At 42.0% G+C, this 13802-nt stretch overlaps 1 protein-coding gene across 3 annotated transcripts in view; it reads right to left on the bottom strand.

Annotated features, from left to right (window-relative positions):
* Nucleotides 1–406: 406 nt before the first annotated feature.
* nphp4 (nephronophthisis 4) overlaps nt 407–13802 on the bottom strand; it is a 433219-nt gene continuing 419823 nt past the window's right edge. For all 3 annotated transcript variants that reach the window (XM_072244772.1, XM_072244773.1, XM_072244774.1), the window contains 4 exons: nt 12421–12592; nt 10419–10598; nt 7875–8018; nt 407–6093 (listed from right to left, as the gene is read on the bottom strand). In XM_072244772.1, coding sequence (XP_072100873.1) covers nt 5953–6093; nt 7875–8018; nt 10419–10598; nt 12421–12592 — 637 coding nt within the window. In that variant the 3' untranslated portion in view covers nt 407–5952. The remainder of the gene's footprint in view (nt 6094–7874; nt 8019–10418; nt 10599–12420; nt 12593–13802) is intronic.

Raw genomic sequence — 13802 nt, 5'->3', positions numbered from 1 at the left:
TACAGAGAGTAAAGGAGGGGGCTTAGGACACAGCCCTGAGGGGCACCTGTATTGAGGGTCTGAGGGTTAGAGGGGCAGAGGTGAGGGAGCCCACTCTTACCACTTGCCTATAATAGTAGCTTCATCAACAAGTTTCAAGGTTTTCTGAACAATGATACAGTCCACAAACAGTAACCCAAACACATTGCTCTTGGGATTTCATTGTTCAGGATTAAAACTTAGTGAAATTCAAGCATTAATATCACTTATATGTTCACATAAATTATTTCATCTCCTTCCCTCTTGGAAAATGACACAAACTAATAAACCAAATTGATTTTATTCTTTAAATTGTAAAACAATTTTATATAGTTAATTAATAACAAAATATGCAAATATAAAAGGAATAAATTAATACAAATGACACTGTAAAAAGCAGTATACAACCCAGATGTTTTTAGTAAACTTGCACATTCTCTCTTTAAAAATATATTTTGTAGATTTTTCACGACAAAAAGGGGAAAACCATTTGTGCAGTTTCACAGGCTACAAGATACCACAGGAGTTCATATATCACTCTCATACCAGTAGCACCTTAGAAGTGAAATAATTATAACTTTCAGAAAACAATCACAAGCAGAATGTTAAAAATAAATGTTTCAGACTTGAATATTTTCCTCCACACAAAAATATATACTTTTTCATAAACGTACTTTGGATTCAACATATGATGAATTGTACACCAGTTCAAATGATGCCTGTTAGTGCTGTTACTTTGGAGGCATCTTGTCAATATGGACACCAGCTTTCAGTATGTATAACATTTATCAATATGAACAGTATCTGACAGTACGCCGATACAGACACTACTTGTTACAGTGGATACAATCTATCAGTGTGGGCACTGCCTATAAATAAAGAGGCTACCTGAAATGTGGGCATTTAGCTGTCACCATGGGCACTGCTTATTAATAAAAGTTTACCTGAAGTGTAAGCACTGCCTGTTATTATAGACACTACATGTGAATTTAGAGAATGCCTGCCAAATAAAGCTACTGTCATTGTGGAGAATGATTGCCAATGGGGATTCTAATCTGTTAATACAGAGACTACTTGCTACCTGCCAGTATGGGCATTGCCTGGTAGTAGGAAAATGGTCACTATTTCTAAGATTTGAAATGCCTGTCAACGTGAATGCAGTCAGTGCAGACATTACATTTCAGCATGCACATGCCTGTTACAGAATCACAGGAAGGTTAAAGCATGGAAGAAGAATTTTCAGCTCATTGAACATGTGCTAACTCAATGTAATAGCAATACCTCTCAACCCACACCCGAAAAATGTCACAACCAGACTCTGCTGCAGGGCCTACAGTACTGTGCGCCCGCACACCGGCTACACCACAGGCTCAACAATCACACTCATGAGTTTGCACCTTCCAGTTACTTAAGTGTTCCATTATTGTGGTATTTAGCTCCCTTCCTTTCATTCTAGTCTTGTCCAGACTTGCCTAAAAGCACATCAATGTTTACGCTCTCTGCTTCCCCTCATCTTTGTCTGGGAAAATAGACTACTATTTGTACTAACGCTGCCAAGGAGTGGTATTTATTTATAATAGGTTATTGTTTCCAGCCACAATGCTGACATTAACTTCCAATTTGAGTTTTAGTTAATGGTCCTGTTGGCCTAGGGTTTGTTCTTCTTTTTCCATAAGTTCTGCAACAATTCTCATTAAAGTCAGTGAATTGGTGACCCGCTTCAGTGTCTCTCTCCCTCTCCACACTTGGCCATATCCAAATGTTTTGAAAGCAAATCTCGGCCACTATTGCCCTGACTTCCACGTCTGGTCCAAAACCAAACTCCCGTGTCTGTACCAGAACCAAGTATTCCTACACGGGGCAGGTACTCTGGTGACCCTGATAGCTGCAGGAGTGTCATTACCCACCGTGAGCTGACTTTCTAAGCCCGGCCTAATGAGTTTGGTGATGCTGCACACAAACTGGCATACATGGTAAATCTCCTGGATGGACCTCCACTCAGCCTGTTCAATGCTCAAAAGGAGCAAAGGTACCCACCAGCCCCATCATTTCAACATTTTACTGCCAATTTAAGGAGTGTATTTGGCCTTTATTATGGGGTCAGGAGGTTGCACCAATGTAGGAGGACAGTGAGGGACTATGCAATATAATTCTGCATGCTTGCATGAGAATGGCACAAGAGATCCCTCATCACTGCCTTCCAGTGTGGACTGAACGCAGGGGTCCAGCACACGGTTGCTGTCCATGTAGAACAGGACAAGCTGGACGACTGATTAATCTGGCCATTTGAGATGACCTGGCAACTGAGTGCCAAAAGGAAAGAATGTCTCACGTTTCCTACTCTTTGTAATCACCATCTGTCATCACCCAGTACTTAGCTCACGGAGCAGCCAATGCAAGTGGGGTGCACACACCTATCTCAAGAGGAACAAGATCAGAGCAGAACAAGTTCCTGCCTATATGGTGGTGATCCAAGACATTTCTGTGCATCATGTCCCAAACGTCTGGTAAAAGAGGACACCCAGCAGCAGGGAGGGGAGTTCTGATGAGTTAGTTCTCTGTGCAATCGGCTTCCCCTAACTGTGTGATGCTCCCAGCTTTCTTACTGTGTGGTTCTCAGACTCATGAACTTCAGTCGTTTATCAACTCCTGGGCAGCCGGTTATCTCTTGGACATCTCGTTGGCTCAAAAGTGGGGAGTTTTGACTCAGATTGAGAGAAAGTATCGACGTCAAAGCCCTGTATGGTTGACCTCTGGGCACTAGCTAGATCCACCTTTCCACCAAATCCCTCCAACTTGACCTTGAAGGCAACCATAGGGAACAACTCTGCTTCTATTTTTTTGATTCACCTGAACTGCCGCTAGAGCTTAGTCTCCCCTGGTTATCCTGACAAACCCATGGATTGAGTGGTCCCTAAAAGCACTCCAAGAGTGGGGACCAGTAAACCTGGCTACCTGTCTGGGCCCAGCTCAAGCACCAGACTGCGAATCCCCTCCTGCGTCAACTGTCAACTACTGGTGTGGACCTGTCTGGCATTCTGGCTGAATATGCTAATCTTCTTGAGGTCTTCAGTAAAAAGAAGTTTACTTCTCTGCCTCCACACCAGTCATATGACTGTGCCATTGATCTCTTACCTGGGGCCAGCTCTTTTCTCTCATCCAGAAACAACAGCCATGGAAGAGATACATCAAGGAGGCATTGGCCTTGGGGTTTATCCATCCATCAACCTTGCCAGCAGGGGTGGGCTTCTTTTTTTGTGAGCAAGAAGGCTGGTAAGCTCTGTTCTTGCATTGATTATAAGCCTCTAAACAATGCTACCCTCTTTCCTGCTTGCCTCTGCATTCAAACATCTCCAGGAAACTATCATATTTTCGAAGATAGATCTGCAAATTGCTTATAACCTTGTTGGTATCAGAGAAGGAGACAAGTGGAAGACATCTCCACTGGCAACTATAAGTACATCATGCCCTTTAGCCTAGTCAACACCCCTACTCTTTTTCAGGCCCTCATCAACGACGTGCTTAGGGACATGTTGAATCAGTTCACTTTCATGTATTTGGATGACATTCTGATCTATTCCTGCTCTCACCAGGAACATGGCCAGCACGTCCAGAGGGTTCTCAGATAGCTTGAGAGTAACCTTTACACTAAGCCAGAGAAGTGCAAGTTCCATAAAGACCAGGTGCAATTTTGGCCGACATACATCAGTGTTCAAATGGACCCAAGTAAAGATCAGGTGGTCACAGAGCCATCTATGATCAAATAAGTTCAAGGGATTTGCGAATTTTTGTCGCTGCTTCATCCAAACTTTCAGCTCTATTGCAGCCCCGGTAAATGCACTCACCAGGAAGACGTCTGCAGGTTTCCTCTGGGCAAATGAAGCAGACCAAGCATTCTCAGAATATTACATGTGCGGTACGTAGCATCAGGAACACACAGTGGGGAGTTAGAGGATTTGTAGGAGCAACTGTTCAGTGGTCAGGGGCTGAATGGAGAACTTTGTGGGTGAGTGGAATAGGTCAAGCAGCAAGTCACCGTGTTGTGGGGGAGGAGTAAGGGCTGGTAGAAGCATCTGAGTTTAGATGAGACCAGCAGCAACAGCACACTGGGCAGAAGGGTGCTAAGACCATAAGGAGACTTTGTGTAAGAGTTGAAGGGGGTGAGTTGAGGAGCACTCTGTAAGGAGGAGGAACATTCTCTGCAAGGTGCTTCCTCCACTTGAAGAACAAGAGGTAAAGTGTTGTTCATGTTCCTTTTGCCAGTGGACTGCTAGTACAGCATATTTAATGCAGTTGAATACTCGCAGTTGATTCACAAAGGACGACAACAAAGCGAGCAACAAAACCAGACAAAGAACAGGTATAGCAATTGAGAGCTTCAGAAGAAACAAGCTGAAAGCACTTATACTGAATAAATTCTAACTAGAAATAATATCACACAAAGACATACATGAATGTTAATGGTGCATCACTGAGGTAGTAGGAATTATAAGAGGTTAAGTGATGTAAGACCATAGTAAAGGATGTCAAGTTTTAATTCTGGTTTGAATTGAACTAGTAGCCAATAGGTGTTGAAGAAGACCACTGCTGAGTGAGAAGGACATAACAAAAGAAGTGGGCAGTTGCTACCAGGATGAATTGGAAATTGTCCAGGATGGAGTTTGAGATTGATGAGGAGTCTGCTGTAACAGGAGTTTGAGTTAAATGAAAATAAAGGTATGGCTTTCAGCGATATTGGGAATCCGGTTTGTCAATGGTGGGTAATGTTATGGAAACAAAAGCAAGGATTTATATTTATGAGTGAAGCATAAATGAAACGCATGTACTTTCCATACCCGGAACCACATTCGGGACAAGAGTTACATTTTGGCAACAAGGTATAATTGTTTGTCCTTTACATCTCTTATACAATTGCAAAACACTGTTGAATATAAAGATACTGCAGGTCTACCACACTAAGAGGTTGCTGAATAGCGATGGAGCTGAACTTGTGTACCTTATATTCGCCTGGTCTTGTTGTGTAATGTTGTTGTGCAGAGGCGGTGTGTGGTACAACTAGCGGTGCAAATAATTGACTTGAATATTTTTATTGTGATTGGAAAACCCTGTTGGACATTAGTAATGTAGAATTCCTGTGAATTCCTGTTCACTGGTTCATTGGCGAAACCGAGGCTGGGGAGTTGTGTTGCCTCGGTTAAGTGTAGACAAAGCCCTCATGCCATGGTGTCACCTGCTGCAGATGTCAGAGGTGGTGTGGGAGAGAGCAGAGGCCCTTCTGGGTGCACTGGAGTCTGTGCTGGTTTGGTGGCTGAGCCATCCTGTTGGTGTTGCCCTCCAGTATTCACCTGGTGGAAAACGAGCTATATTGAATTCATCTGCAGCTGCCCGGGTACGTGATAAAGAATGGCTGCGTGCTTGTTCTTGCAAAAAAGTAGCTCCAGGGCAACATCCCATGCACCGTCAATCTATGGTGTGTGTGTGTGTGTGTGTGTGTGTGTGTGTGTGTGTGTGTGTGTGTGTGTGTGTGTGTGTGTGTGTGTGTGTGTGTGTGTGTGTGTGTGTGTGTGTGTGTGTGTGTGTGTGTGGTTGAATGACAATGAAACATAAACTTGAACTTGGACAAAACAACAAAACAGTATTGAGCTAGAATTGGAAACTACGGTGTAAGATGAGTGATTCAATTCCATGATATAGCAATCATTTTATGCAGTCTGAAGCAGATGTGCAGCGGGCACTTATACAGGAGTTTAAAATGGAGCTGAAACGTTATTCTTCTGCAGTAGATACATCTTGTCCCAGAGATTCCACTGACAGTCTAGCAGGTGGTCATGAGCTTCAGCAGTGATGGTTCTTGAGACGCTGAGGAAGAAGGTTGTATCTCTTCTAAAGTGGAGTGATGTAACACATCTGTTGCATCAGGCATTCAAGTAGATTTTATTGGTATGTTACTTTCACACAATAGGTTTCTTCATTTTTTTCAGCTTGGTCATTAATGAAAATCAGGATTTCCTCCTCACCAGAATTGTAGCCTGGTGCAAACCGTAGGCCAATGTGGTAGGTTTCACCACCTTCAACCTGAAACAAATTAGTAGTCTGTGAACTCAGGAACACATCAGCAAAAACATAACAAAAAATCAGAGAACAGGTTTTTGCAGCCAAAACACGTCTCAGATTTCATCAGTACTCACCTTTGTTTCACTTACGTAAGTTATAACAATAAAGAAAACGTTAAGCAGGATTTTGTGGTTGATGTAGCCTATAAAGACTTCAGTAAGGTCTTTGACCAGATCCCATGTGGGAAACTACTTAAAAAGGTAAGAGCTTACAGGATCCAGGGCAATTTGGCAAATTGAAATTAACATGGTTTCATGTCAGGCAGAGCTGATGATACAGGGTTGTTTTTTCAGTTGGGAGCTTGTGACTGATTGTATTCGTGCTGGGATCCTTGCTGTTTGTGATGTATATTAAAGTCTGGGGTGGGGTGGGGTGGGGTAATGAGATTAGATGGTAGTTAAGGTGACTGTTGAAGGTTAAGGCAGACCATCAGTCATTTTATTGGAAATGATTTGATACACATCGTGCCCACGAAACACATACCATGAAGGTTGTTATCCATTATGTTGCTTCAAACTAGAAATGATGGCCGGTTCTTGAAGATGAAAGAATTCAAATATAAGCTACAGAAACTCAGCAGGTCAGACAGCATCTATGGAGAGGATTAGAGAGTCAATATTTTGGGCCGAAACCCTTCTTAAGGACTATTCTCCATTTTTCTCCATAGATATTGCGTGACCTGTTGAGTTCCTCCAGCATTTTGTGTGAGTTACTCTGGATTTCCAGCATCTGCATAACCTCTTGTGTTTATAAACTAAAGACCCATATTTCAGTAAGGGAGTGACCATTCTGTAGAGCACATGGTCTCTGTAGAAGGTGGAACCAAGCACCACTGACTTACTCCTATTTCAGAAAACAATGTTTGGAATAGGAATGTGAGTAAGTTACATTAAATGTAACTTTGCATGTGATTTCCAAAGTTCTCAACACCTGGAATTTTCCACACATCATGCTAGGCCCGTTGTTGTTTAACAATTAAAAACTGTTGCCACAATCTGCAACGGCTCCATTATCATTGTCAATAAAACAACAACAGCATTAACATTTTAAGTCAAAGACCCTATATCAGAACTGGGAAAATTAGAAAAAAAGGTTGGTTTAAATTGCAGAGTGGGTGGGGTTGGACTAAATGAATGGGAATATTTCTGATAGGGTGAGACCAGGGTCCCCACAGTGATCAGTGGATAGTAAACCATTGCGGACATGATGGGCCGGATGGCTTTGTTAACGGCTCATCATCATGGCAACCCTGGCTTTGCCCCATCCTATCCATCCCTCTACACTCTCTTTGCAACTGACAACTAACTTGTTTCTCTTTTCACAAAAACGGCCTCACCTTCTGAGCATTTCTAGCTATTTGTGTTTTCACTTCAGTTTTTGGTCACTTTTAATTGCAGTTTTTGGTCACCATATTGATCATGCTCTATATCCAAATACTTGTTGATATTCTATTTTCTGTGATTAGGTTTCTTTTGTTCCAGACTGTAGAACTGAAGGTTCATTTATGTTATGGCTAGTTATTGTTGCTACTTTATGACATAGTGTATTGTTTATGACCAGAAAACATTACTCCCAGACTGGCATCACCTACTCACTGCGAGGGTCACAAATGGAGTACAATAGCCAATGCAGCTTTAAAATTACAGACAAGAAATATTTCTTTGACTCGTTTTCTATGTTTTAAATACTTCTGCATAACTTTGTAAGAATGAAATATAAGCTGAATGACTTAAAGCTCTTACCTCAAAAGAATCTTCTTTGAACTGAAGTAAATCAGGACGATTGGTTCGCAGGAAATACACTCGCTTAGTTGGGTATGGATTGGTATAACTGACGCGCTTGTTGCTACCTTTCCCTTCTTCCAAGGGTATCGAGATCTCAAAAGCCTTGAACAAATATAAGAGCAAAAATGAAACTACAGAGGGAAGCTGAGAATATCAGTGTCTACCCTGTTTATTTTTCTCTATTCTTATCAACACTTCCACTTCATCAGGACAATGGACTTCATTTTTCACCCATCAGCCAAAGTCAGGCTCATTATTTCTTACCATCTCCACCAACACTATCCCTTGGGCCTAATATGATATGGAAGATAAATACAATTGGAGATGCTAGAATCCAAAACTAAAACTCAGTCAACAGTCAACACAAAATGCTGGAGGAATCCAGTGGGTCAGGCAGCAGCGATGGAGAAGAATAAACAGTCAATGTTTCAGGCCAAGACCATTCACCTGGACTAGAAAGGGAGGAGGAAAAAGCCAGAGTTAGAAGGTGAAGGGAGGGGAAGCAGTTCAAGCTGGCAAGTGATAGGTGAAAACAGGTGAGGGGTAAAGTAGGTGGGGGAAGGGGGAATGAAGTGAGAAGCTGAGAGGTGAAATGTGGAAAAGGTAAAGGGCTGAAGATGAAGGAATCCAACTGGAGAGCAGAATGTACCATGGGAGAAAGGGAAAGAGGATGGGCACCAGAGAGGGGTGATAGGCAGGTGAGAACAAAAGAAGGGGCAGGAAGGGAGCAAGAATGTGGAATGGACTAAGAGAGAATGGGGAAGGGGGAGAAATCACCAGAACTAGAGAAACTGATTTTCAGGCCATCAGGTTGGTGAATACCCAGATGGAATATGAGGTGTTGCTCCTCCAACCTCAGAGTAACTTCATTGCGGCAGTAGAGGCGGCCATGGGCTGACATGTCAGAATGGGAATAGGGAGTGGAATTAAAATGGTTTGCCACTGGGAAATCTTGCCTGTTGCAATTAGTGCGAAGGTGCTTGAAAAAGCAGAACCCCGCCCCCCTTCTACATTTGACCTCTTAATGAAGAGGAAGCTGCACATGGAGCACCAGATATAGTAGGTGACCCTTTACATTTTCACAGCAGTTTTTTGGGGGGGTGCAGGGTTATCTTAAGAGGTTGATTTAACATTGAATTCCTTCACAGATAATTGACTTAATGCCCTTAATTTGGCAGAACAAACATGAAAAAAGATCAATTCTGTTGCCCAATAGGTGACACCCCATCCAACCAGATTTTGACAAAGACCAATTCCTTTGTCCTGTCACTAGTTGTGTCTTGAGTGACAAAGACTACAGTCTCTGGAATTCCCTGCCTTGAATTCTTGTCCTGTTTTATTCCCATTAAATCCCTGCTTAAAATTGACCTCTCTCCAAGTATCTCATCACGTTTGATCACCCATTCCAATGTCTCCTTTGCTGCCCACTATGTCCATTATGTCCATGCCTATTCTCAACTAGCACCATGCACCACCCCTAAACCTCTCCTTGACATTCTTCCTCAGTTACATCATCGTTTTCCCATTCATCACTTCAGCTGCTTGACACTCACCACAGACCAAATGATCTTCTCAGGTGCCCCTCCCCCATACTAGCCCAATGTTCTTCCTTGCACCTTTCTCACTGCCCTTGTCAAGATATTCTCCTTCACCTTATCCACATTTTCCTCTTCTGTCCCTGTTTGCATCCCACAATCTACTCCATACCACTCCCTGCTTTCCTCACCAGCTCCTCCTCCAATATGTTGCCCTACACTTTGTTTCTTCCATGATCTCAGCCTTCCAAAACAGAGGGAAGGTTGTTGGCAGCAGATTGGTGGAAAGACATTCATGTATGATTGCATGTGTAAGATCTATTTCTTCAAGATTAATGCTTGAGTTTTCATTTATATACCCCTGCAGAGAGTTGCTTCAACACGTGTATTCACCCATTGAAGAACTTCTTGCCCAAAATTCAGTCTGTACACAGAGATCAGTCAGTCACTAAACCAAATATAAGGGAAATGATGAAAGTAAGATGAAATACTCAAGCAGAAGAACATAGGAATGACAAAGCATCATAAAATAAAGAGAATGTATGAAAAATAATGGGTAACTATTGATCATTATGGTATAAGGGAAAGTGAAAATTGCCTTGGAACAAGGAAGTTGCTGGGACCTAGGGATCTGTTGGAGCTTTAAGAAGTGTTGGCGCCAAGGTAGAAGAAAAGGCGAAGGAGTAGCTGGTGTTCAGGGAAGTCTCAGGACCAAGCGTCAGAACTGAGGGAAGAGCAGGGCCAAGAAAGATCTAGCACGGAGGACTGCAGCTGAGGGAGAAGAAGGGAACATCAAAGAAGAGGGTGAGAAAATGTGCCAGTGAGCAGGAAATACAAAGCAGGAAATGGTGAGCAAGATGAATTGTTCTCAGTCACATGGTAAGAAGGTAGAATATGGAAAAGACCCAATACCCTTACTTAATATATTTCTTCCTTATAGTAGTTCAGATCCATTAATTCTTGTTACCTTACAGATGGCAGGTTGTTTACATATTAAAAATATAAGCCAAGACGCCACCAGTTGACGGAAATCTACGTCCACTACATTCAGATAGATGCACCTATTTCCTTCCATCTGAGGCCGGATGGTAACGTGCAGATCCTTTACCACGTGTGGTGGAAGTAGGAAGACATCTGCTGGCATAACCTAGGTGATAAAAAAATATAAAACAGTGTTTAGTATCTAAATGCCAACTTTGAAACATATTTACTATAAACACAAGACATCCTGCAGATGCTGGAAATCTAGAGCACCACACACAAATGCTAGGTCAGGCTGCATCTATGGAAATGAATAAACCGTTGATGTTTTGGGCCAAGACCCTTCTTCAGGACAGATAATTACTATGTTGAACAATCCTAAGGAAGTTTACACTTGGGGAGATATAGTTTCAAAACCATCAGTTCTCTCTGTCACCTCTCTCCTGATTCACTCGACCAATGCTCACATAGCTAAGCTCATTCAGTTCTCAGTTACCTCAATTCTCACTCGCCATCAATGCTCAGTACACCAACTCCCAGCTCATCCAATTCTAGTTTGTGCCCTGATTCTCAGCTCACTGATTCCCTGTTTCCAGGACTCCTAGTTAACGGATGTCTTTATTAATTATAGCAACAGAGTGAAAACTGCCACAAGTTCCTTAGCTAATTGCTGAAGCTGAACATAAATTCATCAGTCCAGTTCCGTGGCAAATGAGATTCTGTGTTCACACCTCCACTTCCTAAAGTTCTGAAGATAATTACCATTTATACAACAAAATCATTGAAATTTATAGCATGGAAAGAAGCAATTCAGTCCATTATGACCATGCTTATCAAAAATAGACCTCTGATTAATCCTTTTTCCATGATCTTGGTCTACAAGTGCAAAATATACTTTAAACGATGAGAGAGAATTTGCGTTTACCACACCTTCAGGCAGCAACTTACCACTCTTAGTATAACATTACTTTTCGGCTCCACTCTAATCCATCTACCAAATAAGTTAAATCTATCCTGGTATTTACCAAATTTACTGCTAAAGCAATGAGTATTTACTGTTTACTTAGTCTGGGGCACTTCTATTTTACACATTTCAGTAAAATCCTCTCAAAGTCCTTTGTTCCAAGTAAAAGAACTAAGGCCTTGGTAGACTCCCCTTAACAACTATAATTCTTTAGACCTTTTCATCTCATGTTCTCAATATCTATAGATTTATTATTATTATTTTGTTTTTTTCTCATTTTGCATTTGCACTTTGTTGCCTTTTGCACACTGGCTGTTTGCCCATCTGGTATGCAGTCATTAATTCTATTGTTTCTTTGTATTTACTGTGAATGCCTGCAAGAAAATTAATCTCAGGGCTCTATATGGAGACATATATGTACTTTGATTAAAAAAAAAATAATTTGAACTCTGATAGAAAGTGCAGAAGAAGAATATTGAGCCCATTGAGTTCATGGACTGCTGGGAACTCTAATGGCAAAACAACACATTTCACAGCATATATTGATGATAACAAACCTGATTCTAATAACACAGGAAAATTGGTGCAGGAGTAGGTCACCTCCCTCAAAACTGTTCTGTAGTCAACATGGTCATGATTTATCTACCCTGACTTCAACTCCTCCTCTCAGCCAGATCCCCCTTGCCATCCTTGAATAAATCCTTTTTGCTTATGCTGTGGTGGCCAGAACTGTGCATCATATTCTAGCTGTAGACTAACTAATGTCTCAAATGCTTCAACATGACTTCTCTGCTCTTCTGTTCTGTGACTCAGCCAATGAAGGCATGTATACTAGATTCCATCTGAACCACCTCAATTACCTGGCCTGCTACCTTCAGGGATTTGCAGACAAGCAATCTAACATCCATCAACATTTCATTCTCCAGCAAGTAACTGCATATTTTCTTGTTGTGTTTTCCCTCTTGAATTGAATTCAATTTGCAGCTTCTTGATCTGACTAATCTGATAAAACATTTCCAGTTACCTCAAGCTCTTCAGTATTTGAAACGTAGGCAGCTACATTTCGCGTAGATTGTGTCCCTCGCAACACCAGTGATAACTGGGTCCGCTGGCCGACCACACAGTTGACATCTATCCGGTGGAGTGACTGGACATAGAACTGCCATATCTGGATTGGCACGGCCAGCCACGGATCCCTGCAAAATTTATTAGGAGGTTCTTGAACTGCTTACAAATATTTCCCTCTTCCATTATTTCATTAGTTTCAGTACAACATGCAGAAAACCCTAATGTTAAGTCACAGCAAGATAATATCTACTCAGAGGCTATTGTAGGAGTGGTCAGGATCAGATTGGGAAACGGAGGCTTTGGCAAGAAAAGCTGGAAGATGTTTTGGATCAACTATTGCATGAGTGGGCCAGTGTAGGAGTCTGAGGTCTGAGGCTTTGGCTGGAGAGGCTTCAGCAGGGTGGAAAATAAGAACAGGAAAGCTATTTTTATTAGTGTCAGGTAAGGTTTTTTTTAAACACAGTAGTTAAAAAGATACCAAATATCCAAAAAAAACCCAAAATACAACCGATTACGAAGTAGGGAGGATGGAGGACCAGGTGATATGTTGCAGCTGAAAGATAAGGAGTTAGTGGACCCCATTATGGTTCCCAAAGACCAGATCTGCAGCAAGTGTCAGTTGCTTGAGGAACTCAGGCTCAAAATTAATGACCGGGAACCTGAATATCAAACACATCAAGAGCGGGGAGTATTATTTTGATACTGCGTTTCAGTAAGACCAATTAAATTAACTGTTTTAAGTTTGGTCTGTGGCCAGGAACAAGAGTGTGTGACTGTGAATGAGGCAGGGCTAGAGAAGCTTCAGCCCTTGAGTTTGCTCAACAGGTCTGAGAGTGATGTTCCCTATAAGAGTGGGGGCTGTAGGAAGTATGACACTGTCATTCAGACAGCCATTTAGGAGGTAGAAGAGAAGAGAAATGTAGTTGTAATTGGGGATAGTATATTCAGGGGAATGTACACAATTCTCTGTTGCAAAGATCGCGAGTCCGAGAGACCATAAGACCATAAGCTATAGGAGGAGAATTAGGCCATTTGGCTATCGAGTCTGCTCTGCCACTTCATCATGGCTAATCCAATTTCCCTCTTAGCCCCAATTTCCTGCCTTCTCCCCATATCCCTTCGTGTCCTGACCAGTCAATAATCTATCAACCTCTGCCTTAAATATACAAAAAGACTTGGCTCCCATAGATGCTGTGTTGTCTGCCTGAAGCCAGTCTGCCTGGATTGAGACATCTCATCAGATCTGTGGGGAAAATTGGAGGTGAAAGATCCAGTTGTCATGGTCCAAGTAAGTACTGATGAGATAGGAAAAGCAGGAGTTTCTGTTGAGGGAATAGC

The sequence above is a fragment of the Mobula birostris genome, chromosome 27, assembly GCF_030028105.1.
Source record: "Mobula birostris isolate sMobBir1 chromosome 27, sMobBir1.hap1, whole genome shotgun sequence".
Taxonomy (NCBI): domain Eukaryota; kingdom Metazoa; phylum Chordata; class Chondrichthyes; order Myliobatiformes; family Myliobatidae; genus Mobula; species Mobula birostris.
This window is presented reverse-complemented; position numbering and strand designations above follow the sequence as displayed.